Here is a 27,688-nt window from a genome sequence, read left to right on the forward strand (position 1 = left end):
GAATTCTGTAAGCCCTTAGGAATCCCTAAGTCTAGGAAGGCAGGTGGCCATTCCTCTAGAAGCCCAAGCTTTAGAACTCAAGCATAGTGGCTAATCACATGAGCTCATCTTTAGGAAGCACTCTCTTACATTTCACAAACCCAGAAATGGAATTCTTCTTCATCTACAAATACCCATATTGCATCAAGGATCTAATTACAGTAAGACAAACCAGCCTGGCTGGCCAGTTGAATTCAGCAGGCAGGAGTTATAAATGACACATCTCTATTGTCATGCATAGCAGAATCATCTGACCCCAGCTTGAGAATTGAGCAATCATAAAATAACAGAGCTACTTCCTGCCACTGCCAGTCTCCTGTTCCAATCTCAGAAAGGTAAAACCAGTGGAGCAGGTCTGCATAGGTCTTGGCATTCAATAAAACGAACCCCAAACACTCCACCTGGAAGCCTCAAGCCTCTCTCTGCCTTTGCCCCACTGCAATCAGTTGAAAATCAGTTGAGGCAAATTCTCCCTATTGCCTTCAGCAGACAATCCATAATTTAGATGGCTGTTTTTCATGGAACTCCCCTGTGCTTTATAAACAACGATGAAGCCTCTTCCATGCCCCAGTAAGAAGGCATGTTTTCACTTTACCTGAGGAAGGGGTTAAAAGACAAGTACAGTGTTAAATGTCCAGTGGGGGAGGGCTACGGACACAATCATAACATTGGGGACCTCATTTGCTCGTGAGGCTCTTTGTTGACCTAACCAGAATCACTGCTGGCACCGACTGACCGATTGTTCTAGGTTTTCATGTCAGTGTTTAGTTAAGGATTTCTTCCTTTCCCTCCTATTATTCCTTCAGAAAATGTGTAAAACTTGGGAAGTTAAAGATCTAGCTAGGAGAATATCCTTATGTCTAATTCAGACTGGTTAGCCTCTAGAGCAGGAGTCTGTTACTGAGATGGCTTTTTTTTTTTTTTTTTTTGAAAGATAGCACAAACGAGGGTGGGGCAGAGGCAGAGGGAGAGAATCTCAAGCAGGTTCCACACCCAGCACAGAGCCTGACGTGGGGCTTGCAGGCTCGATCTCACAACTGTGAGATCATGACCTGAGCCAAAATCAGGAGTCGGGATGCTTTAACCGACTGAGCCACCCTGGGGCCCCTGAGATAGCTTTTTACTATGAAGAAGAGATCGTGATTCCAGACCCTGCCTCCTGTTTCCACCTGCACTGTCCCAGTCTCCTTCAAATAGCCTGTTAAGACTGCACACATTCAAAAACAAGGGAAACATACTTTTTCTTAAAAAGTGCTTGGCCTTCCTTCACATTTACCATTTCTGACAAAATCAACTTACAGACAATAATCTAGATATTACCCCACCCCCCACATTCTAGTCTCCTTTGAATCAAGAGTTTGTCTAGCCTGTGTGGTGTCACTGGAACGGTCACTTTGTGAAGCTCATTGTAAGGTACCAGCACATGAGGGGCAATATGGAGAAACGGTTTAGAACGCAGATGCCAGGGTCAGGTTTCCCAGATTCCACTGTTTACTAGCTGTGTCATGGACAAGTTTCTTAACTTCTCTAAGCCTCAGTTCACTCACCTATAAGATGGAGATAACAGGGTTGAGGTGAGGAGTAATGGGACAATGCACGTATAGGAAACAATCGGTAAGTGATTCTTGTTCTCCAAGTAGATGTTGCCTCCGGAGGGCATGCCCTACACTTTGAAAACAGGCAGGTCCTGGAACAAATACCCTGCCCCCACTTCCTAGAGTCGCCAACAAGAAATAGCTCTGTCCCAGGAGGATCATTTACATTAGGGCATCAGAGAGCACTCTGTTAGGGGTTTTTGTTTTTGTTTTGAAAGATAAATTTAAGAGCCTTGAAAGGAGACAAAGGAAAAACAATTCCCAGAATTGCAAAGTTAACATTTTTATTGAACTGAAATTGGTGTAGAACAAAAGGGACCACCACAGCTGCTGAAAAGTCCTTGTGACATTTTACCTTTGAGGGTCCTAAGATGGTTTGGGTGGAACAACTGAGAAACAGTGTGTTACATGTGTGTGTGTGTGTGTGTGTGTGTGTACACACACACACACACACACACACACACAGAAATACTTAGAAATGAGCCTCACATCCTTGTTTAGTTTTGGGTTACAAAGAACAATGATAACATCTTCTGTTGCCTTCATTTAGTAATGTCAGTTAATATTCTTTCACAAAAAGTTCCTCAAAATGCTGGCTAGAATTTTCCCCCCATCCGGTACACGTAAGAAAAGGATTCAATAACACTTAGGCAAGTAATAAACCATAAGAACTTCAATAGCAGTAAGGGCATATACCACGCATACATGACTCAACACTCACACTGCCAGAAATACAGTGAACTGGCTAAAGAGTTTCAGCCAAGTTCCAGAAGCAGAGAATGCACTAGTGGAAGGGGTAAGGCAACCAAGGAGACTGTTGGAACTGATGGACCACTTGTGTCTAACCATTTCAGCATCTTGCTTCCAACATCCAAGTATGCATTTGTTTTACATCATGAGGTGAAATGCTTTAAGGGAAAAGAAAACTATTAAGTTTAAAAGATCAGAGATGAAAGGAAATGAATACTGAATTTTTACAGTCACTGTGCATGGAGCAATGATATAAACTGACCACACCAATTATTTTTGTGAGAGCAAGTACTGAACCACCATCAAACTCAAGAGTTGGAAGTTACCCCCAAGTATTATTCCAAGGGAAATAAATAACAAGATAGGAAACAGAACCCCTGCTTAAAAAACAAAACCACATCTAGTGAATGTTCCTTTTGGTTTGTACTCAGTCAGCTGCTCATTCAATCTGGAGTTAATCTGGTGTTGGTAAAAATTTCCAAAAGTGCTTCAAATTATTTTAGATGAAATGTGACAAATGCACACACACGCGCACACACACATACACATACCCCTCATTCTCTCATCTTGATAATGCTGTTTTATACTTACTGTGTCTCTCAAAACAACTAAATAAATCTTTCCACTAGAGTGGTACTAAGTGGCCACTCATTCCTGTAGCAATTATTTGAGGGAATCTAAAAATCTTGCAGTAGGAGATAAAGGATGACTATAAATATTTTACTAGGCTCATGGCCATCTTCAAAATAGCAGATTCAGAGATTTATAGCTCAAATTTGTGCCGACAAACACACATTTTGCAAGGATCTGCCCCATGTATATAACAAACATCTAAATTAAGGCTTTTATAGGTAGGTGGTCAGGTCTGTGAATGTGCAACGCTGGATTTTCATGACCTATCTCCAGCTTCCATTATCACCCAATTTGTAAACCAGAAGATGTGCTGTTGTGGGTAGGTGGGAGCTCCAAGGGCTAACAACCAGGGAAGGCTTGTTCGTAAACAAGATCTGAAATAAGAGTTGGCAGTGAAGCAATTGAGAGGATGCCTCATATCATGTAGAGGGAAGAGTGATTTGTACCTGCTGACATGGATAGGCAGGAGATTTAGAGACCTAAAGGTTTAGTGCCATTACTAAACCAATGATCCTCACACTTTGACTTGCAAAAGTCACCTGGAGCATATTTAGGAAAATGTGGATACCTGGGCCCTATACCCAGGGATTCTAATTTGGGTGATGCAAGTGTTTGTCCAAGTACCTTGCTTTTGAAAAACACTGCTCATAGCAAATAGCAGCAGACAATCTTTGATTAAAAGGCCAAGATGTCCAAGAAATGACACCAGTGAGGTCATTACCTATAGACAAATCCCTCAGGAGACTCCACCATAATATAAGGAACACATTTATTCCCATTTCCTATCTTTTTTCAACTCAAAGTTTGAAATCAATGAACATTTAGTAATGATTGTACCAATTCTGAGGTAAAAGGAAGAGCACCAGGGATCTCAATGCTAAAAGAAACCAATTCTCTAGGACGTCTGTGCTACAGAAAAATCAAATTCCTGTAGTAATGTTACAGAGTTATAGTGTACAGGGTCTTGTATCAGTCTTTGTATCGTCTTTTACTTCTGCATACATTTCTATATTATCTACTCTTTCCAGTTAATGTTTTAGAAGAATTCAAAGAGAAAAGTTCATCTACATGCTCTCAGGTTCTCTAGATACCAACATTTTCTGGTTTATACCGATACACAACAAAGTTACTTATTTATTTATTTATTTTTTGGATGCTGGAGACAAACATCTTTATTAAAGATACTACCAAAATTTTGGCAAACATTTCAAAACAGATTTGTAAACATAATGCTTCCCTTTTCAACTGGCAGCACTTTGAAAAGACAATACGATAAGACAACACAACTTGAATCAACATTAGTTCAAAATCCTTATATTTTTGACCACATAACTTATGTTCCCACATGATAAAACAAATGATAGTTTAAATCAACGTCAACAGATAAACTCCATGAAATGAAAGTTTGTGCTGTTTGATGAATCACAGTATGTTATGGTTAAATATATCTGCTCTTTTTTATATTCCTGGCTCCCAGGATGAAAAAAAATCTTTAAATATACATTTCATGTAGGTAATAGCTTCTTTGCATATCTCTCTTCAAAAAATACTTTATAGCAGTATATAAATAGGTTACCTACATGTTTAATTTTATAATTTTGCCCCAAAACTATAGATCTGTTTCATTTTCATAACATATTGATTTTGCCCAACATTAATAAAGCTGACAAACTGTTGAAATGGAAATGCTTTTGTCTTCCACGATAGAAGTAGCAATTTGACAGAAAAAAAAAAACAAAAACAAAAACAACCCTACAGTAACACTCGTCTGTTGTTTAACCTGAGCGTTTGGCCTACTGAGAGTAGCAGCTTTTTTCCTCCATGCACGCTCACATCCACACCACCTCTGCACACATACTGGTCGAGCACACGCTTTCAGACGCTGGTAGGCCACAGTATACTTCCCATTGCTCTAACCAAGTGGGAAGTAGTGTAGCTAATGATTAACCACACTATGTACACATCTAGCAAACACCTTAAGGCAACCATTGCAATGGGGGGTTAACTTGCAGGGCGGATTTACTGTTCTAGATCAAGTCAGCCTGTATGTACATATGTGTGCATATTTATACACATACACATACACCTTTCTATTTCTTAACCCTCCAAAACAATGTTTAAAAATTTTTTTTTGTATTTTGTGCAAATTTCTAAATATTCTACCATTTAAGGCAAAGAGTTTGCATTAAGAAAGGTCAGAAAATAGGCTTATGTTTATCCAAAAGCATTTCACCTTGCACATTACTGTTTTTTTTTTTTAAACACACATAACTTTGAAGTATGGACATTGGATCCCCAATATCTTAAAAAAAATCATTTCTAATGACAAACATAAGTTTTTAAGGAAAAGAGCTGATTTGAAGTGTAGACACTGGATCTCCAATATCTAAAAAAAATTATTTCTATTGACAAACATAAGTCTTGGGGGTGGGGTAGGCATGGGAAGAAGGACCAGAAAAAGCAGCTTCAAAAATGCAGGGAAGCAAAGTAAAATGGAAAAAAAAAAAAAAAAAAAAAAGTAAATAACTCAAGTTTACTAATACTGAAACTTTCAACAAGCAAAGTTTCATTTTTTTAGCATCTTAGAGCAACTCATTTGGAATTTTAAATAAATAAGCTTAAGTTTATTCACATCTTCTGGTCCAAGCAGAGATCTAGTGCCATGACTCTGCTTGCTGTTGGTCAAATTCACCTATTAGTCTTTTGATGTGAGCCAGCTTGTTATGAAGATACTCGCATCTGTATTTTTCTTCATGATAATTGGGACTGGACTGCAGAGGAAACAGACGGGAGGAATTAGGTTGCAGAATTTATAATACTGCCCCAACTACGGGTCAGAAACCCACAGTGATGATTCCTACCTGCTTGATCTTCTGATATTCTTGTAAGACTTCTTCATGAACATTCTACAAAATTAAAAATTAAAATCAGAAGGGAACAATTTTTTTTTTTTTTTTTTTGGGCAATATAAACAGCTAACACACATTCAGCAAGGGTGGGGAAATACTGATGATGGGAATGTAAATTCGTACGCTCTTTAAAGAAGGCAATTGGCAACAGCTATCAAAATAGCAAATGCAAAACTGACTCAGCACTTATACCTCTCTTTCAGATTTGCTTGCTCCTGAGTGAAATGCTGCACATAGAAGGTTATTTGCTGCAGTACCGTTTGTAAAGCAAAAGACAGTAAAGAAAATTTAAATGTCCATTAATCCATACAAAGGAATATGAAAAGGCCATTAAAAGGGGTAAGTGCTTCATGTACTTATATAAAGTTCTCTAAGATGCATTATATTGTTTAGTGAAAAAAAGCAAAGTGCAGAATGACTTATACAGTTTGATATCATTTGAGAAGAAATATAATACATTCTAACCACTTCCTTCTAAGATGCATGTTTCCTCTCATTTTAATGCAATCAAATAATGTGTGACAGTTTAACTTACTGGAACAGAAGACAATAGTACATATTGTAACTGATGACATCTTAGATTCAATTACATATAGCACACAGGTGAATTTGCTTGTGTATATACTTGTGTATATACATCTTACACACACAAACCTCTGAAAGAATGCACTGGAAACCAGTACCATTGATTGCCTCTCAGGAGGGAAATTGGGTGGCTAGGGAAGATGGCTTACTTATCTAACCTTATGTACTATGGACTAAGCAGTTTCCAAATACTTACATTTATTCTGCACAACTCTATCTAATCACTTTATTTTATGGATGGGGATTCTGAAGAAAGTTAGGTAATTTGCCCAAGGTCACACAAATATTCAATGGTAGAGCTGGGAATCAAACCCTGGCAGTTTAGCTCCGTAGCCTGCTCCTAACCACTAAGCAATCCTTGGAATTACATTAGAGTTTAAATATAATCATGGTACACTGGTAAATAACTACATGTTAAAAAAAAAAAAAAAAAAAAAGAAAGAAAGAAAGAAAAAAACACCCCACCATATCAATGACCTCTTGCACCCTCAAACACAAATTCCTCTGGCAAAGTCTTCCATAACTCTAGGTAGCCTGTTTAAAGATTAAGACCCACTAATGGAAGGCATGGTCTTTAGAGCACAGATGTTCTCAGGTTGTTTTGCCAATTGTGGGAAACCCATTCACGTTCTCTCATGTGGGTCCCTGTCAGAACAACAGTTACTAGGCCAGAACGAAGGCATCGTCTATGGTTGTGAATTGTGACAAATTTATCTGGCCTACATAAGGAGGGACACATTCATTTGCATTAATCCTTTTGCTTATAACTATGAGAAAGAACAACCAGAATGTGGGTCTGGCTTTTACTGGTTTGCCAGCTATGGTAATACTACTAATTAAAGTAGGGAAGGGAAAATGGCTTAGTATCTGTTAACAAATGTCAGTCTTTGGAATAGCTGGAAACACCAAGCTTTTCTTCACTTAAGCCCCAAATCTCTGTGGTATTAAACCCTTTTTATATTTTATGTCTATATCTTCCCTATTCTAGGCCAGATTGAGTTTTTTTCTAAAAAAACATAGACTTGAAATAGCAATTTTTGGGAACAGCACAAGATCTAACAGCTATGGTCTGAGTTGGCAATGCAGTTAAATATTTCAATGAATTCCAAATCAACTTTTTTCCTATTTAGTTGTGTTTGCTTTTTACCTTGATACTCTATTATGTTACAGTAAGTATATAAGCCTCTATTACATATTTTATACATATTATGTTATATAAAGTTATTTTCCACTAACAGAAATACAGTTCGTTGTGTTTACTTATTTTAGAGAACTATTTCAAATACTGTATTTAGTTTCCTAGCTAATTTTCAATGAAGACCAAAAGCTGCAGAGAGGCTGGTTTGCCAGAGGACATTCTCCAAAGGCCAGTGGGATGCCTGGGGGTGGACCGGGTAGAGAACAAAGAAGGTAAAATATGGAAGTGAGCCTGTCTAGGAGCAAACATGTTTACCTGATACTCTTTTGAGCCCGGAGAAAGCCGCTTTCGTTGTGCATCAAGTTTGATAAATCGTCTAGCTACGGTCTCCATCCTGGCATGCAAGGCCCTGTATTCATCATATTCAGCATTGAAGTCATCCTTGTAATTCTGGCGTTGCTCATAGGAGACGATAGCAATGTATTTTCTAATAAGAAAAAAGAAAAAAAAATAAATGGAGAGAGACTACAGAATAAACATAATGCACAAGTCTGAAATTTAAAACAAATATTTAGAAACTGTATCCAAGCATGTTTCCCTAGATTGAAAGTTGCCCTGCCACTGTTTGCTGCCATGTCACTCCTTCAAAGAACTTTCAGGTGAAATTATCCCACAGGAGAGCTTAAGATGTTCAGTGAAGGAAAGTGAAATGTGAAAAGAACACGGTGGCAATGGAATTGAAGTGTGACTAGAAAACAAGGCTTATACAGATTTAGCTTCCTAAACCTTTCTCTATCCAAAATAATTCACCACCACTCTAGCGGCAGAGGCCAACCCATCTGTTCCGAGTCACACGGAAACAGAAGGACTCGGTGGGTAACATGAAACCAGGAGAGTGTCACCCAGTCACTAAGTAAACGCTGAAGTCAAAGCTCTCTCTAGTTGTGCGGCTAAGAGGAGGTCTGTCTTTTGGCCGTTTACACCTGCTGCCAGTAAGGCGCCTGAAGCTTGTTCCCTCTGCCTCTTTCCTCCCATGTTTGACTAGGCAAATGTATAGAATACAAAAGGGAATGAATAATTTTCCTCTTTTGAAATGACAGACTGGAAGAAAAAAAAAAAAGAAAAAAGGGCATATCTCTCTAGGTCTTTTCAGCCCTAAAGTGTCATATTCTATGTAACTGAACGTCAGTGTCACAGTATTATTCTAACTTAGTTTCTTCACGAATCTGTTTTACTTTAGGGTGTAAATACCTCTAGGGAACGGGTGAGTGAAGGCCATTTTCCCAGTGTGTCAGTTTATTCAGTGGTAAGCAAATTAAAACATCATTTTAATATTAAAACACAGTATTATTTGTTTGTGGCTCTGGGAAGTGGGATCACACCAGGGGCTGGCCTGGGTCTCTGTACTCTGCGTTCCTGCCATGGAATGCTAAGTTCCCTTGACTTTCTGAGATAAAAACTGACATTCCAAAGCAATCTCCATCAGGGGCAGGTGCTTCAGCACTCCCGGACATGCACAGATATTCTTAACTGTGGGAAAACCTTGGAGTTCAGTCCTTCACAAAAATGGTTTTAGATAACCTTACCAGTTTTATTTAAAATGAGATGGCACAAATGTCTGGTTGGCAATGTGAGAAAAGCGATGCAACTGAGCACTTAATGTCCTCATTAATATTTTTATTCATGCCAAGTTAGCCTTTGTGGAGGTTCGGTTTCTAAGTGTGAGGGAGACAGCACTGGTATGCTGATGTCTCTGATGTAAGAAGAGTGTGGTGAGCCAAGCAGTGACGCAGGGCTGTCCTGATGTCACAGCGGAGGAAGCCCAGGGCAGGAAAGCGCTTCCTGGGCACAAGTGCAGGTAAGCAAAATGGCTACACTGCTCGAGAAACTCTGGCTTAATGTGTTCTATGAAATATCCTGCTTTCTCAAGATCACACACAAGGCTTCACCCTCAGTATTTTATTTAATAATTTCCTTAGGGAAAAACACCAATCTGGCCAACAGTTGTGTTGCTATTATAGAAGATTATTTGGTTATATTGGCACTTGAATGAAAGGCATTTCACTATTTTTAACAAAAATTGTTATGGTTCTACAGCTGGCTCTAAATGTAATGATGGAATAAAATTTTAAAGGGTTTGGATATTTCACAGCCACAAGTAACAAAAGTATTCTTATTATATAAAAATTAGGGATATTGTGGTTTAGGTATGAATTATTCAGAGGCTGATCATTAAGGTTTTATTGTATGTCTTTTTGGTTTTCTTAAGAAACAGCTTAAGTTCTGTAATTGCAGTGATTTTTCTGAAAATCCATGATTTCTCACCATTTTAAGAAAATTGGCTATAATCATAATAGACAGTTTTGTGACAAAATAAATTGCTTTTACTTTAATAAATTAAGCAAACGATTACACAGGTTACATACTTTTGTGATTTTTGAGAGCCAGAAACGTGACAAATGTGCCAAAATGCACTGAGGCAGATGCAGCGACCATCCCTTAGATTAGGATGTTAAAAACCAGTTTTTAAATATAGAATTAACTGGTTAAGTTGACAAAGCACAGCAACATCCTGAGTGCATGAGGAAAGGGTTAGAATTCTTTTTTAGCCTCCCCACACGATTCTGTCACATAGAACTAGTTTACATCACTATTACAAAAAAGAGGAATTCAAAATCCACCGCAAGAGAATGAGAGCACAGTCCTGCAGTTGTCAACGGAGGGGGCCAACTTCTGCAAGACTTTTAAGGAGAAGTGGGTTTGCAGTAGGAGAGGCAAACCCCTCATCAGTGGAGCCAGACGCTATGCTGTCCCCCAAGCAACCCTCCCTGGGCCAGCTTGGTGGTGGCCACTTTTCACAGCTCCCCCACGCCCCGAACTCTAAAACCAAATACCGCCTCCGATGAGAGAGTGCTCGGTATGGTTTCTTGGGTTCTTTTTAGTCAAGAGATGATAACCAGCATTATGGTTTCATGCTGTATCATTCCCCAATAAGTATAGCTTTCACACTACTGTTAAGCAAAAGTAACACATTTTAAGTATATTCTTTACTCTGGAAATCAACATTTTGTGGTACACAGAATGCTAAACAGCACAGTTTAACTTTGTCCACCATGAGATGCTAATAGAGAAAAAACGTTCATACAGCTCAGAGTCCATTTTCCAATCTACATTCTAATTATTTTGCACACTTGTTCATTTTCAAAGCTATCTGCAGTCAAGTCTGTCTGTTCTTCCACTCTCCATTTTTCCAGGCTCTTGCAACTTAATTATTTCTTCTTACAGAAGCCTTTGAGTCTATAAAAAAGCTAGAATTATGTCTACAAGTTATAATTTTTGTGATAACCAGTTACAAAAATGTCCCCAGCTCAGCGTTTAGCAACTTGTTGTCATAACAAGAAAAACATTATAACTGGTACTAAAGTGAAATGATCTGATTTTACTCTTCTCTCCTTTTAAAATTAATTCCATGGCAGAACTTTATTTAAATGAAAATCAGTCTATCTCTACTTTGTATTAACTGTGGAGATTTAAGCACTTTATCAGTAATAAACTCTCTCTTTGGGGCAACAAGTGAATGTGCATTGATAGACTGTCAGCTTTGAAGAGTCAGACCCCTGAAATCTTCCACAATCAAATGCCTGACCTGGCCACAGAACAAAGGACAGGCTTCTCTATACTTAAAGGCCACAGAGCAGAACTCAGCGCTGGGGGAGACACAACCTGCTTAGGCAGACAGGGGTGGATTTGGGACGAGCAGGCTTAATGGCAGCCTTTCAAATGCAGGGGTGGCTCTGGGACTCTATTTCTGGAACTTCTTTTCTCATTTGCAAATTATGGGAAAAGAATTTGCAAACTTTCTAAAATTAAACAGTTCTCTCCCATTGGCAGACATCTGAACTTACATCAAATAATCTGGGAGTTCAATTGTTGAAGAAGGCTCCGTGGAGGCAGTGCAGCCCTCTTTAACTCCTACAAAGAAAAAAAAAAAAAAATCAAGCTTTCACCCAACAGTATGGTTATAAAATGCCTATAATTCTAAAATAGATCAGAAACATCTGGAACACTCTTCCTCAAATTCTATTCTTCCATCTCAATAAGCAACAGTGAGCAAGGAATACAATTGCACACGAACAACAGAGGCCCTGTGAGCAGGGCCAGCAGAACTGACGCCAGGCATTGAAAGCGCCCTGGCTACCGCAGTGTCTGCACAATAAAGGAATTCCGTCTTAACCCAAGGTCAGTCTTCTATTCTTTCAATAACAGTTGTGGCATCTGCCCAGCAATTCAAAGACTGTGCTGGCAGATGCAGCCACACAATGGAAGATACAAATTTTACATCAACATCTACTTTTCATAGGATTCGAACAAGGCAGATGAGACAATGAAGTCAGGTAGCAGACCGCTTCAGTCACTGTATTTTATTGCTACCCTTTTTGTATGCAGACAGTGGAAGGGGTAGGAAGTTTTCCCATATGGGTTTTGAAGTAATTTAAAATAAGTCATTACTGAACACCGATGTATACTCCTCTGGTCTCTTATCTCTAAATCTCATATTACTACACAGATTTGTTTAAAAAAAAAAAAAAGACAAATAAAGTGCCAGTCATTCATGGCTATGCTATGAAAATGTGTAAAATCCCTCACTCAGGATTCTATTTGTTTGAACACAACCAACATTTTCTGAGGGTAAGTTTAGACTTTTTATTAGGGTAACTTTTTATCATTCAAACTAGAATTAAATTAATAACTCACATCCTAACCCTGCCTGCTGGCAAAATGGACATGTTCAATATAAAACAAAAGTGAATATTTGATAATTCCTTAGTTCAACATTTTAAAAGACCAAGTATACGAAATAAATTATGCAAACTCTGTGGCCTTATTGTTATGTGTGTGTGTGTGTGTGTGTGTGTAGACTTTGAGACTCCCCCTACTCCTTTTTTTTTTTTTTTTTTTTTTTTTTTAATAATAGCCTGAGTCTTAAAGGAAAAGGCATTAAGTGCATGTCAACCTGGCTTCTTCTTTGCCATAGACCTAGATAAATTCCAACAGATTCAGGGGATGTGGGTCTGGATCTATCCTCAGTTTGTGATAATCTCAAATGGCTTTGAAAGGTACTACATCCTTAGTGAAGGATTCAGAGACTCAGTCTGTTTCTTCAAGTCTCCAACTCTGAGAACACTCAAACTTTGCTGTACATCTCAACATACTGGGATCCAATCCTCCCAGCACTAGCCTGACTCAGGATCACCATCTCAGCGTTGGAAGTGTGTGGACTGGGATATACCCAGGTATACTAACTCTGAACACAAGGTGTTATTACTGCTTGCCTCTTCCTGACTTGGCAAATTTAAGTACAACAGTGTTTGAGGGAAAAAGCTTACACCTACCTTTTGGGTCACTATATAGTATCATACTAATCTAAATATTTCAACAGATAAGCTGTGATGTGCAGTATAGTCAATCCAGGTCAGTGAAGGCACTGCATTTTACTATGCTGCAAAGCTCCTCTCATGTGGTAAAAAATGGTCAGTTAAATCTAAGAATTACAGACTTCCAGTATTATGGGCAAATTACAGAAAGGCAACACTCTTTAACCTCTTCATTAAAGTAACTTTTCTAAAGTCGTATTTTCCTCGAGAATTTTGCTTTGGTTATGCTGAGTTTAAAATTGGCAGCAATGCTAAATGAGGGGCTTGAATCTTGGATGTGCTGTTTGGGGGACATTAAGGTTTAGAGGACAACTTTTTTTTTTTTTTTTAAATAAGAAAAAATATAATTTTGTTACTAGGTGTTAAAAATCATTACACCTTAGGTAAGTGGTCTTCCTATGATTAGTTTTTCTTTAGAAGTAAAGCATTATTTTAAGCTTCTTTGCATCTCTAGGTTATCTGGCTTTGTAAGTTTTCAAAAGCTTGAAATGGTTAAATTTTACTAATGCTAGTTTACTAAAACAGTGTTCTCAAAATTGAAAAAATAATTTCTTAAGCTCTATCAAGCAAATTGCCAACAGCCTTGCATAAGACAAATTGCTTTCCCTCTGAATAAAGATGATGTTATGGATCTGCATACGCAATCTTACCTTGCTGGTTTTATAAAGAATTTGACATTTCCCCTGTGTTAACATTAATTAAGGCAGGGGTGACCCTGTTTCTCTGGCAAAGAAGGAAAAGAATTATTTTTATCGCTAATTGTGTGTCTGGTAAAATTAGTTCAAGAATGGCAGAGAATAGGTCACGTTGAGGTTGTGCAATACCCTGACAGTTATGGAAAAGAGCAACAAAGTCTACCTTTTAAGAGGGGGTCTCTAGAGGATAACAGTCATTTTCAAATGTTACCATGTTATTATCAAATTTAGAAACTATGTTTAATAGTTGGCTAAAAAGAGACCAAAAATTACTGATGTTAAATATAAGAAAAGAAAAATCTGCTCCAAAGCACAACACTAAGATTATTAACACAAGGTCATTTGATAAAAAAGCATTACTAATTATATAAACAGCATAATGTCCCTCACGATAGTCTGCTCTGCCCGATCATTTAACACATGTAGTTGGTTTTACAAATGTAAAGTGTACCTTCATTGGAATCTGGACTGGAGTTGTTCAGCTTGGCAATTTCCTCTTCTTCTCTTTTAAGGTCCTCTTCCTTTTCTTCAGTCATCTCAATGTCGTGCTTTTTAATTTGGTCCTTTTCCTTGTGTTTTTTAGACTTCTTTTTGGACTTTTTGTGAGACATTGAATGGGTTTCTTCCATAGGCTTTGGACACTTTAGTAGAACTGAACCAGGGGGTAAGGTTTCCAGAGAAGTCCTAGAGGTATATTTGTCTTGCTGGTCCTCATAGATACTACTGTTTTGACTAAAACTGTCAACAGGTAGGTCTTGAGTCCCCCGGCCTTCTGGAGTGCTAGGGGAATTGGAGTTAGAATTTACAGTCTGAGGAGGGTTGGAAACGGGCAGGTGGGTTGAAGGCAGTGGTGGAGGGGTAGGGATGGCAGCAGCTGCAGGAGGCGGCAGGAGGCCTGCAGCAGATTTTTCACTCGTGGGATTCAAATGACCATTTAATGTTGGCGGCACTCTATTTGTCAGGTGAGATATTCGAGCTTTCTTATTCATTAAAGGATCAATGAAATCTGAATCTAAAAGCCGTTTCTGTTGGGGAGGGGCAGAAAAACAAAAACGAGCCACTTTGCATTAAAACTCAATATGTGCATCATTGGCTACCATATGAACAACGGTACTTATACTTTCTGATCATATAGCCCCACCCTAAGTTCTTGGAGAGACTATGCCATTTATGTGGACTGTACCACTTAGGAGAGTACTAAGAAGAGGTAACCTTCTTCCTCTGAGGGCTGTGGCTGACCTAGTTATATTAAAAGAGAGGCAGGAGAAAGCAGTTTGTACCAATTCACTCGGTGAGGACTAAGAAGGGTAGGTAAAGGGCAACAAAAGCCTACACTTATTTAACCTCCTCTAATGTGCTAACATGCTCTACTTATGAGTATTTTGGCTGCCATTTATTATTTTACCTGTCTTAAAATGGGAACAGCCAGCACCTTCAAAGTAATTTCTCTAAGTATCTCTATTATTGCTGAAATGCTATTCAGTTTTTTTTCCCCTCTAAATATATCTCTTCATCAGATTGGAAGGTAAGTTTTAATAACTAGTCCATAAAAATGATATGGAATTAGTATTTCAGAAATTTAAAAAATTATGCTAATACTATCCCAATCCAGCAATAACAATATTTAAATTAAAAAGGGAATTCAGATAGTCGAAAAGTACAAAGCATACATCCAATGTAATAATGTGGCCTAAGCTTCACCTTGAAAAAAAATAACAGTTAATCATCCCATTAATTATTCTGTTTCCAATTTAGCACCATTGATTTGGCAGCCATTACATAATTAGATTATAGTATAAATAACTTCATGGCAGTTGGCATTAAAAGTGAGGATTCTATAGACAATGTACATGCAAGGACAAAATTGCTTTTATTTTGTTCTCCCTCTGTTCCTCACAATAGGTTTCTAACAGTTTTTGACATGTGAGTAGCCTTTTGCCCACAGCAAGCTTACTGGTGTCCACACATCTGTCCTGTCTCCCGAATCCTTGGGAGGAGGGTCCAGAGAGAGGAGCACTGTGTGAGCAGCACTGGGGTAGATAGGTTTGTCCCACTGTCAATCCCCAAATCAGGGAAATAAAGAATCTTTTGGGGGAAATTTTAAGCTGGAAGGAGTGAGGTCTAATTGGAATATTCTGACTGGGATTTAATTGAAAAATACGTTAAGGACACACATGTATGAAAAGGACCGAATTTTTTATTTGCTTATTTTAGAAACATTTTTTCTTAAGAATATTTTTCTGGAACATGTTTCAGGTAGTATTAAATGCCTCCAATTTTCAATATAATCTGAGACTGAATACAGGACTGGGTAAGTCTTCTAGGTAGTGACCAAATAAAAAAGTAGATAATCTTATAATAAAATGGAAACTTCAAATATGGAAAAGCAGAGTAGATATTAAGCACTTTGACAAGCAGTGCTGTGTAGTGAAAAAGAGGTGTGGGCTGTGAGCCAGGACCTGAATTCTAAACAGAGCTCTGCCATGAGCTGGCCGTGTGACTTTGGGTAGGCAAGCTGTGCGGCTTCTCTGGGCCTCATTTCTCTCATGCATAAATCAGACCACGTGAACTAGCTGGTCCCTAGAGTTCACTTAGGGGCTATGGTTATGTAATTTTAGGAATACCTGAGGAGAAGATGCAGCATCTCTACTAGAACATACAGGAGATTCTGAACGGCTGGTGCTGGCAGCATTCTGAGATGGATTTAGTTTTCTGTAAAGGATACATACATATGTTCCAGTTATGAAGAGAATTTTCAAATGTTCATGATAAAAAGCTTACCCTTGCTTCTCTTTTCCTTCTCAACACTAAAATAACAATAACTAATATTATCACTTACTTGATCGGTTTCAAAGAAGAAAAATTTACCTCGAGAGCACTGACTGTAATGACCGTCTGTCGATTTCATTGTATCCAGGCCAGTCTTTTTGAAGTTCTTTAAAAACATAATCCTTTAAGGTATACGAGAGGTCCTTAGGATTCAGATTGGCTACCTGGCACATAGTGTGAAAACAGAGCATTAGCCGTTTTTGCTATTTCCTAACCCAAAACAGGCAACATTTTGCATTTACACTGAAAACAACTGTACCAGTTGGCTACAAAGGGACTGCCAGTTTTGCATATGACAGGTCTCAATAAATGCTGTTTGACTTCATTGGGGAATTAAAACTTTATATATGCAGCTAAATATTTTTTCCCTGAATGTCCACCACATGACATTTCTATTCAAACAGCCTACTGAGGCAAAAAGTGGAGGAAGATTTATTTATTTATATATTTTTTTTTAAGTCAAGTTTTTCTAGTCAAAGGAGTTAGGTTAACAACTTCATTATTTACTTCTGGCCATTAACTCCCGTTACTTGTGAATCACAGTAAAAATCTTTGATCATTTGTATTACGTACAAACCAAACAGTGTCCAAATGTTGGGTTATAAACTTTCCCTTCAGCAATCAGCAGAAATTATCTCCATAAATAGTATCAATTCTGATGCCCTTGTCTGTCATTTCCTTGGCTTGCTAAGCTTGCTTCTTGTAGTTGCCAGATCTCCTGAAGAACCACTTATTCAAAGTCCTTGAAATTCCCGAAAACCAATAAATGGAAACGTACAGCAAAATAACCCCCAAATTACTGTTATTAGTCAGCTAGTTTATTCTCAAGTGTAATCTCTTCTTATTGCTTAACTGCAATTCATACAGTGTCCAGGCCTAGATTCCATCAACAATACAAATGTACAGATTCAGGTGCCAAAGCAAGAGTCATGTTTAAGGCTGGTGGAAAGGTAATCCTCCAGTTATTTCCTACTGAAATGTTTTTTTTTTTTTTTAAGTTTATTTATTTTGAGAGAGAGAGAGAAAGTGAGCAGGGAGGGACAGAGAAAAAGGGGGACAGAGGATCCAAAGCAGGCTCTGTGCTGACAGCAGACAGCCTGATGTGGGGCTCAAACTTGCAAACTGTGAGACCATGACCTGAGCTGAAGTCAGACACTCAGCCAACCAACTGACCCACTCAGGTGTCCCAAAAATGCTCTTTTTAATAAATTGACTTCTTTCTGTGTCTTTTTAAAGTACTATCAAATATACTATGATAGTTTATGGTTTTTTTACAGCTTAACATTAATCTAACATTAATACTGTTATAAAGTAGAAAATGGTAGGCTTAAGATTCAAATTTGCAAACAAGATGACACAAAACCAGATTTCTCAAAGTGGAAAAATACAATGCTTAGCTTTTTCCTATTATCCTCAGGACTACAGACTATCCTCAGGTCCTCATAATGGGACCTTCTCCTGCTTTCCTCCTTCTCCCTTTTTGTCTTTTTTGTGCACTCTTCTATATGCTGGAGTGCTTAGGACCTATTGTCTGCCTTGTATTCTTCATTGTCATCATTATTTCATTCAGCCTTAGGGCTTTCTTCTTTGCTTTCTTTCATCTCTACAACAAACATGGGCCTGGAACTCATGACCTTGAGATCAAGAATCCCATGCTCCTCCAACTGAGCCAGCTATAAGGCTTTCAATAGCCAATTGATATACTGCTATCTCCTAATTTATAATTCTACCTCCAATTGTTGTCTCAACACCATGGCCTTATATGTAACTACTAAACATCTATCACTATTGGGTTATGGCTAACAGACATCTCCTGAACAGAAATCCTAGTGCCCCTCCATACACCTGTTCCTTTGCCATCCCTCCCCCTCTCAGTTAATGGTCAGTATCCATTCAGTTGCTCCATTTAGTTGGTCTGGGTTAGAGTGCAGACACTGGCATTTTTTAAAAGCTCCCCAGAAGATTACAATGTGCAGTTAAGAATATGCTCTAGATTCTGCCAAATGATTAACATAAAGACACTCATGTCCCATTTGCTGCTGAATTAAGCATACCTACATTTTAATGTACTTATGTCTATACACATATAAAGAATCACATAACTACTGACATCAATAATACCCTCTGTGTGAATGAATTGCCATCATTTTACATTTTATCGTATAAACTTAGGAGGTAATTTACAACCTCCCTGGAGATTCAGTCACCAGATATTTTGTAATATGTAGCCTGAACCTCCCTCCTTCCCCCCCACCAAAAAAAAATTAAAACACACACACACTCTGACACTCATTCATTCTTTCACCCTGTCTTTTGAGCTCTTAAAACTGCTATGTGACATAAGGATTTAAATTAAGTGTTTCCAAAAAGTGTTCAAACAATTTAATAAGATCCTTGAGAATGTCCAAGATACACTGGGGGTTGATTAACCTAGAATTGGAGATTTTGGCTTTATTCTTTCATAATATTTTGTATCATGACTTGAAAGTAAGAGAATAGATGAAAAAATGGACTTAAAAGTGTCATTCTTTGAATAATAAATGAAAACCTATAGGTTTATTTTTTTTTAATGGTGAAATTTAAGAACTGTGGAAATGTTACTGCTTTAGAAAAAAAATTCTTTGATTTGAACAGTAATCAATATTTATGACCCCAAATCAATATGAAAAATATAGCAAGTTATAGTTTGACAAACTAGTGACATCAACAAAATCTACGACCTACTTTAATACTTAAGCTTGTGATTATAAGGTAATTGATCAAAGGTAATACTTTACATATTCATATCCCTTAATAAAGACAACTGAATGATCTCAGCACACTCAGTGGCAAAAAAAGGTAGAGTAAAAAGCATGCAGGGCAAGACACATTTGAAACTATTTAGTAGGTAAACATATTCTAGCTTATACAAACCAAAGACTGATAAGAATAAACCGTACAACTTCACCTATATAACAATAAAAATTACAGCAGTACTTTAGTGACCCAAGATCAAAATCAGCCAACAAAAACTTCTTACCTTTTTGGGGTGCCCAGGTGGCTCTGTCGGTTAGGCATCTGACTCTTGATTTTGGCTCAGGTCATGATCTCACACTTCATGAGTTCAAGCCCCGCACTGTGCTGAGTCTACTTGAGATTTTCTCTCTCTCCCTCTCCCTCTCCCCTGCATGTGCATTCCCTCTCTCTCTCTCTCAAAAATAAATAAGCTTAAAAAAACTTCTTTTATAATGGAATTTCAGAGCAAAATTTGTTTAACCCAAATGAAGATAATGACTTGAAACTTCATTTTTAAAGCTTTTTTTAAGCTTCTAGCTTATAAGACCTACTATAAATGACCACATTTCAATGAGCTTTTCATTAGGTGTTGAAAACAAGATGGCTTAATATTCAAGAGTTATAATTCATATACCATTGATCAAAATGATCCTGAAATTTCTCTACCTTAAATAATACTAACAACAAGCTTTCTAATGAACTTCTCAACAAGAAGGCGCACAGAAGGAACTCTCTCTGCATGTCTCACCTGTTGCAGAATTGCTCCAAGGGAGTTCTTGTCTTTCTGATTGACACCATCTTTCTGCAGTCGAGCCAGGAGCTCCGGTTTCTTGTAAGCCTTCAATGCCAGTAAGTGAATCACCCTGTCCCTATATGGACGCTGAGAAACACTGCTGCTTCCGTGAGTCTTTCGAATCGTATTTGCAGGATTCATGGGGGTTGACCGTTTCCTCTCAGGCACTGCATCTGAAACAGCTTGAGGCGCTTTCCGAATTTGCACTCTTTTCCCTAAAGTCCAGTGGAAATGACATTGTTACACATTTGTGGGTAAGATTATAATGAGCATCTCAGTTTCCTCAACTCTGATTCAGGTACTTCTTCATTTCTGGAGGGAATTATAGGCCACTTTGTTTCAGTTTTTACATTAAAGAGATATGCAAACAGAAAGCTTTTTGAATAAATGGCCTAAGATTATGGATTTGAAATTGTCTTGATAGAAGCATTTATTGGAATAAATATGTATATAGAATTATTCTGTCCATTTAGCTACATATGGATATTAATTAGTGACACAAACTGTAGCAAGTGGTTGGGAATTTTAAGGTTGTAGGTAGTTCATGTTAAGTGCAAATAAAGTAATTTCCATGCTTACCCATGCTATTTACTGACCTTATATGTACATATTATATGTCATTTCTTTGGCAGAAATGAATATAACAAATGTGAAATGTGAGCAATACCTGTTGTATCTCACTAAGAACACAGTTTTGGCTGAGCTGAAAAATTATCTTAATCTCACAGATTCAGGGACCACAAAGAGGGGAGTCAGACATAATTTGGGGTCAACATTCATAAAGGCAACCACAAGACATACTCCTTTTCAATAGGCCATAACAAATTTTAGGAGTCAAAAGACAAAACCAAAACCAACAAAAAATCTCAGAGGGCCAGACAAGCAGATACCTCCTCTGCAGGGCTGAAGCTACACAGGTGAATTAGAGGAATGGAAAATGGTAAAAATGAGGCCTTCCCATCATTCCTGCCAGGCGAGTGCCATTTGGTAATTAACCCACTTTCTGCTTAAACTTAACACTGAGAAGTGGCAAATGTTTCCTTCTAGAAAAACAAAACCAGGTAACAATTCCTTGTTGAAGAAAAAATTAGAATTAAACTGCTGTGTAAGACCCTCATTTTATCATTTTTGAGGTGGACTCGTATAGCACCTTTCATACACTCTGAACCTCCAACTCTATGCCATGTGGTTGGGGGGCAGATATTAATAACATATAATGTAGGACAACTGCATTAGGAACAAGACTAGCAACTAGAAACAGCAGATAAGCAAAAGCAGTCTCTTAAGTGCTGCAGTCTGGGGTGAAAACAGCTTAATGGAGCAAGAGCAGTACTGATAGTAACTCTATCCATGCAGGGGTCCTGAGGCCTGGCCAGAGGGGCTGTTAGTTTGACACAATCCTACGTAGAATAGAGGAGAAAGGGTGAATGATCTCACTGGCTTTTGTATTTCCCTACTGCCTGGACATAACAAATTGTAAATATCAGATCAAAATATTGCACAACAAGAGAACTCAACATTAAAGGAGCACTACTCAGTGATAAGAAAAGCTATTAAGGTGCAATTAGAGTTTTGGAGATAGATTTAGATTTGGTTTCTGTATTTTTCTTAGAGATAGATCAATGTCAGATGGGCAGGGAGCTAATATTTATCATGAACCAATTATGTGGTGGGGGAGCACTATATTAAGACCTTTACATTCATTAGATCTCACAATACAGTAACCTGATGAAACAGGCATGGTCCCACTCACAGATGAGAAAACTGAGACTTTCAATGGGATAAGCTCAAACGGTAAAGTGCTCACTTAACATGTGGAAGGTTCTGTTATTAATTAGTACCTAAGTTTTCCTACATGTACTTCTTTGTGGGAAAGGCATTATGAACAAATGCCCAATGTCTGCCATTGTTTCATCTTAGGCTGTAAACTCCATATGGGCAGGGCTGTGGCTGCTTTGTCCACTAGCAGACCTTGATTCAGTATTTGATGACTAGCAAAATGTCAATGTGAATGACAGCAAGAGAGCAAGTAGACAGCAGAGAAGCCGGAATCAATGTGGTCTGTATTTTCCCACACTGCCAGGATGCTAGCATATGAAGACACACTAAAATTTCTAAAACAGCAAACATAAACCTTCCAATCTACCACTTCTTAGTTATAATCATATTAACAAACACTACTGTTCCTCGAAATTTGAATAGGAATTTGTGGGGAAAAAAATCCAGGGTCACAAAAGTTTAGGAAGTGCTATAAATCCCACACTCCTACCCTACCCTTTGTAACCTGTTTAGCTTATACTTCACCAAACAAAGCTGACTATGGAGCCCTGCCCACCACTCTTCTCTGGGGAGGTGAGTGGACAGAGAATGTTTTTTAGCTGGGCTCACACACACCATGATTGGTCATTTAGAATGAATTCAAGCCAGCAAGGAAGACAAATAAAAACAAAAAGTGACAGTACTACCAGTGTTTTCCAGGCTGCCCTACCTCCTTTGTATGTCTGACCCACCTCCGATCCTCAGTCTCCAGAAAGCCCCAAGGTCTCCTGAGTTTGCCCCTGCCCCTCCCTGAAGTAAGCATAGGGCAGACAAATACGGGAGGCTCTCTAAGAGGAGCATGGGTATGATGTTTGACCAAAAATTAGAATCTGGTCTGGGATATGACAGCAGTGGAGTCTCACCTGGGGCCTAATGCTAGGCTGTCACTGGTACATGAATCTCCTACCCCTAGTACACTCACTTCACCTTTATCTCATTTTTCTTTTGTTTATTTTTTACTTGTTATTTTTTTTAATGTAAGCTTTATGCCCAAAATGGGACTTGAACCCAGGACCCTGAGATCAAGTGTTCCATGGTCTATTGACTGAGCCAGCCAGATGCCCTGTTTTCCCTTTGAACAGCCACTTGTGGGGTAACCCATTTCTTTTAAATGCTAAAAGAACAACAGAGCCACACTAGGCTACTGAGTTTCACACAAAGACTGCCACCCCATCAATCTGTGCCTATTTAACCAGGAAGGAGTCCTCTAGTTCAAGGTAGGACAGGCTACAGATGAAGAAAACATCAGTACTCTAAGTAGTTACAGAATTGAGATGCTAAAAAGAAAAGCAAGAAAATGTCAGTTCAAAGTGGGCAGAAGAAAGGCTTTATTTCTTTACATTTGCTTCAGAAAAGCTCTTTTAATAAAGCCCATGGGAGAACTTAATTCTCTTCCCAGACCCAACTGCTAATCAATTCCCTAGGCTCCTTATATAAACATCAGCAGTGGGTCTGATAGAGTTGGGTAATCTGGGACTATATCTGAACTGCTGTTTCATAACAAGGAGTCTACTTCTAACTTCTCCATTTAATATGAGATGGTGAAAGTATTTATCCCTTTGTCTAACAGCTGTGAGTAAACAATCTGAAAGGAAGGTGTTAAAATAGTACATCAGAAAGAGAGCAGGGACTGCCATCTTCTGTAGTTGTTTTTCTGTTCTGTGGAACCTGATCAGAAGCCCTGGCAACACGGACCCAATGCTTTAAAAACACTGGCAGGACCTTGATGACGGGGTGACTGTCATGGTTAAATACATAAGCCAATGCAATGGAAACCATCTCCACATTTGGCATTTATGATCACTTCTTCCAAAGGTTTATTATTCAAATATATATTCATAATGGTCAAAAATGTTATAATTACAAAGGACTTTCGATGTTATCCAGTTCAAATACCCCTTATTTAATAACTGAGAAAATTAAGGTCCACAGATGTTAAATGATTTGTCGAAGGTCATTCAAACATGTACTACATCATCAAAAATAAGCAGGATGAGGCAGAAGTTGGGAAAATTGGAAAAAGAATCCTAGAAATTAGATTGGTTGGGTTATTTTATAAACCTAAATAAGTATTAGCATGTATTACCAATTTACAATTCAATAACATTTCAGAATTTAGGTACAAGTCAGTGAGCAGACTTATTAGTAAAATGGAAGCAGTGATTAGTGATTTTGTTTTTTTTAAACAAAGGGAAAGGATTATGACAACACAACAATGCTCACCACTGATATAAATGTCATGACTAGAAGTGGAAATATTCTGAAGAAATACTAATGATGTTTTCTAGGTTAAAGCCTCTCCTGCTCCTCTCCAGGCAAAATAGATTTTGGTTTTGCTCAGTCTACAAGAGGGTCGCAAAAGCTTATATTTTTGGGTGACTAGGCCAGGTGACCCCTAGGGGCAGTCTTCACCCTCTCACACTGAGCTTGTGGCCCAATTCAGCTGCCAGAGGCTGTGCCACCACAGCCCCTCAATGAGACTAGCATTATTCCTATTTGTCCTCCACCCAGGCTGACGCTGTTGAAAGAAGCCTTGTTCTGCAGGTACTTCTAAGGTGGCAGAGGTGAGCTTCTGGTATCATTTTATATGATATATTCAATTATGAACTAAAGGAAATAACACAACGTGTTAAGAGGCCAAACCCGTATTTGATATTTGTTGATTCTAACTATGTGATACGTAAAATGGAGAGGCAATGATAACTTCCCTTATGGGGTGATTTTGAGATCTAGATGAGTAACTACATGTAAAGTGCTAACCAGTGTCTTTGCATAGCAAGTACTCCGTAAGTACTGGGTACTGTTAGTATTGAAGGGTGAATGATGAGCATTCCAAAGTAATGAATGAGTCAGTTTGGAGGTACTGAAAAAGGCAGGAAGACACAAACTGAGCTGCCTAAAAGAAAGAAACATGGTAAAGGACTAGCAATGAATAAGATTAAAAGAAAAAGGTCAAAATATACCATAACAAAGAAGAGTAAAAAATTAAAAAGTTTTGAATTCTGATGTGAGGAAATGGAGGCAGTGCAGAGGAGAGCAATAAAAATAATTAAAGAGTTGGGATACAGGCCATCTTAAGAAAAGTTAAAAGGAGCTGGGGTTATTTGACCCAGAGAGTAAAAAGCTGAGGAGGTTAATGACAAGATTTAAGACCAGAGAAGAACACTGTACTGTGCTGGCGGGCCACCAGGGCACCGAGGACAAGCAGAGTGGAGCACGTAGGCTGGCAGATATCACTACAGGGCTCTGTGGGGCAAACATATGTGTGTGCAGAGGGAGGCCAGCTTGTCTGAGAATGGCATGGATGTAATCTGGTTCAAATTTAAGCTTAGATAACCTCAAATTTTATGTAGTCACTCCTAAAAAATGTATGTAAGTTATCGGTAATGCCTATAAGAAACCCTGCAAGTTCTGAAATTCCTTGAAGGGTATGGTTTATGTGATTTTATGTGTTGAAAATTCTGCTGTGTAACATGCTGTGCAGATAAACTGTATCTGACCCTATCAAAACAAACAAACACACAAACAGAGGGGACACCCAAGGATAATTCTATGGAAAGGTACAATCACTGCTTATTTGCAGACTTTGGAACAAATCAAGGTAAAGTTTTTCAGCTAGTTCCATTGAGAGGGAAAAAAAATCCTTTTGATGGCTTCAGTCTTCTTTTCCTTTGTCAAACACACCAATTTGTCTCACTGTTTATAAATGGTGGTATTGGACAGAGTAGAAAAATATTTCACAGTTTGTACTTAAGTGTGCCAGATTGTGTGTGTTTTTAAAACAATTTAAGATTTAGCCTACTACAGAGAAAGTTAATTAAGTTACTTGTGAGCATAAAGAGAAAGAAAGGAAGTTGGAAGTTGTTACCTCACTCAGCAGGAAAGGGAAGGTGAAAAATCTCACTGCTGGTAACTTAGTGGGTTGGGAATGGGCCCCATGGGTACAGATACCTGGGGAATCCATGAATTGTTGTTAAACCAAACTAAATGTATCTAAGCTAAGCACCAAGTCCCAAGAGCACTGGCTGTGTTCCAAAGAAATACTTATTAAAGACACCAGTGGAGCTTCTCAAAGCTGAATGTACTGTAGCTGGGTCAGCAATGGGAAAATGCAGAAGTAAAATTAAACCAAACCATGGAAAGATGTTAATTAAAGAATTTGGTTATTCAAGAGACTCTTTTTGTGTGCACTTACATTTCCAAATTAATATTCTTTCATCATTTATGTATGGTGACTTATGTCATTAAACTGACCAAAGCCTCAAAGAGCTCTTCTTCACTCCTGATAATTCTCCCTATTACTGTTAATAGTCACTGTCAATCAACTCTTTAAAATTGTTAGGGTCACTGCTCATAAAGGAGAGATTCATCTTGCTGGTCTGGTCCTACTTCCCTTCATTCTGATGGATATTTGTGTGAGCTGATGATAAAGATGATGGGGCTGGGGCAGACTCTTAATTAATGGATACATGAGGATGAGAATCCATAAACGGCATCACAACTGAGGTACCAAAAAGGCATCACCCTAATGCTTTGCTATAAGCACATTTTATATTTTGCAATAAAAATTCCTTGTGCAAAAGATCCTCTGAAATTCTACCAATGGATTTTACTGTAAAAATAACCCTACAATGCAAAACAAGACCTATACTGTCCATCACTGAAATGACATCACCCAGTGTCAAAGAAAACACAATGGTACCACTATTATAACCTCAAAAGTAACATGGCCAAATCCCAGTATTGTGAAATAATAACAAACAGCTAACAAAGGATTCAGGATTTTCTACCTGTTGAACTTACTATCAGTGTAAAGAGAAGAGATGATTTTTGACCATGTTATTTAAAATGTTCTAGAAACGAATTCTATGTTAAAATTAAATTAATATTACCAGTATTTACCTACAGTGGTCTTGAATTATTCCAATAATTCAATGAGAAGGAGAACGATATCTATACAAACCTACATATGGTCCACCGGGTTTGATAACTTTTGTGCTTCGGTTGCGGGATTCCTCCTCTGCCTGGGTCATTCTTTCTCGTGTCATCTGATACGAGTCATTCGTTGCACACACTGTAATTTTATCTTGTATGAATCCCAGGCAATTGAGCTGGGAGGCTCCAGAGCTGTCAAGTAAGACAGTGGCTTTGTTAGAGACATCCCTCATTTTGCACACTAAAAGGAAGTGAGAGCTGTATAACCCTAAAATCAGCAGCCCGAATAATAGCTTTGCAATCTGGAAATAACTAATATTAATAACAAGATGTTGAAATTTAAAATATTTAAATTTCTCTCCTTCATTTCATATCACTTTTTTTTCATAATCTGAATAGAACAGGTAAAATGAACTCTCAGAGACCAAATCTGTAAAATTCTGAAAAAACATTAGTATTTATGTTAAAGACCATAGTCTCAATGAGCACTGTAGTTCTGTCATTTTTAAAAAAAATTATCTACCACTGATATGAAAAATGTTTAGTTTACCCCTATAGAAACCATAATATGCATGCTTTAGAACTAACTAGAAGACACAGACCTACTGTAATGCTTTTTATTTTCAGTAAGATAATTAATTTTAAGACCAAAATATTGTTCAACACTGGGATTTCTTATTAGCCCAAAGATCCTAAACATTTGTATCCTTCATATTTACCATTTTGTTAAATCTCTATAGAAGATGACTTATTTGTATG

General features: G+C 38.0%; 1 protein-coding gene and 1 long non-coding RNA gene across 2 annotated transcripts in view; one reads left to right on the plus strand and one right to left on the minus strand.

Annotated features, from left to right (window-relative positions):
• Positions 1-1,901: 1,901 nt before the first annotated feature.
• The window catches only part of ELL2 (elongation factor for RNA polymerase II 2), a 73,740-nt gene continuing 47,953 nt past the window's right edge, over positions 1,902-27,688 (minus strand). The window contains exons 4-12 of the mRNA XM_004001508.6: positions 26,958-27,121; positions 20,132-20,391; positions 16,648-16,772; positions 16,404-16,491; positions 14,231-14,804; positions 11,555-11,621; positions 7,965-8,136; positions 5,879-5,923; positions 1,902-5,788 (exon numbers count right to left, since the gene is read on the minus strand). Of these exons, the coding sequence (XP_004001557.1) occupies positions 5,672-5,788; positions 5,879-5,923; positions 7,965-8,136; positions 11,555-11,621; positions 14,231-14,804; positions 16,404-16,491; positions 16,648-16,772; positions 20,132-20,391; positions 26,958-27,121 (1,612 nt within the window). The 3' untranslated portion in view covers positions 1,902-5,671. The remainder of the gene's footprint in view (positions 5,789-5,878; positions 5,924-7,964; positions 8,137-11,554; positions 11,622-14,230; positions 14,805-16,403; positions 16,492-16,647; positions 16,773-20,131; positions 20,392-26,957; positions 27,122-27,688) is intronic.
• LOC111561730 overlaps positions 9,249-27,688 on the plus strand; it is a 414,779-nt gene continuing 396,339 nt past the window's right edge. The window contains exon 1 of the long non-coding RNA XR_006583250.1: positions 9,249-9,507. This is a non-coding gene — a long non-coding RNA (uncharacterized LOC111561730). The remainder of the gene's footprint in view (positions 9,508-27,688) is intronic.

This window comes from Felis catus, chromosome A1 (assembly GCF_018350175.1).
Source record: "Felis catus isolate Fca126 chromosome A1, F.catus_Fca126_mat1.0, whole genome shotgun sequence".
Lineage (NCBI taxonomy): Eukaryota > Metazoa > Chordata > Mammalia > Carnivora > Felidae > Felis > Felis catus.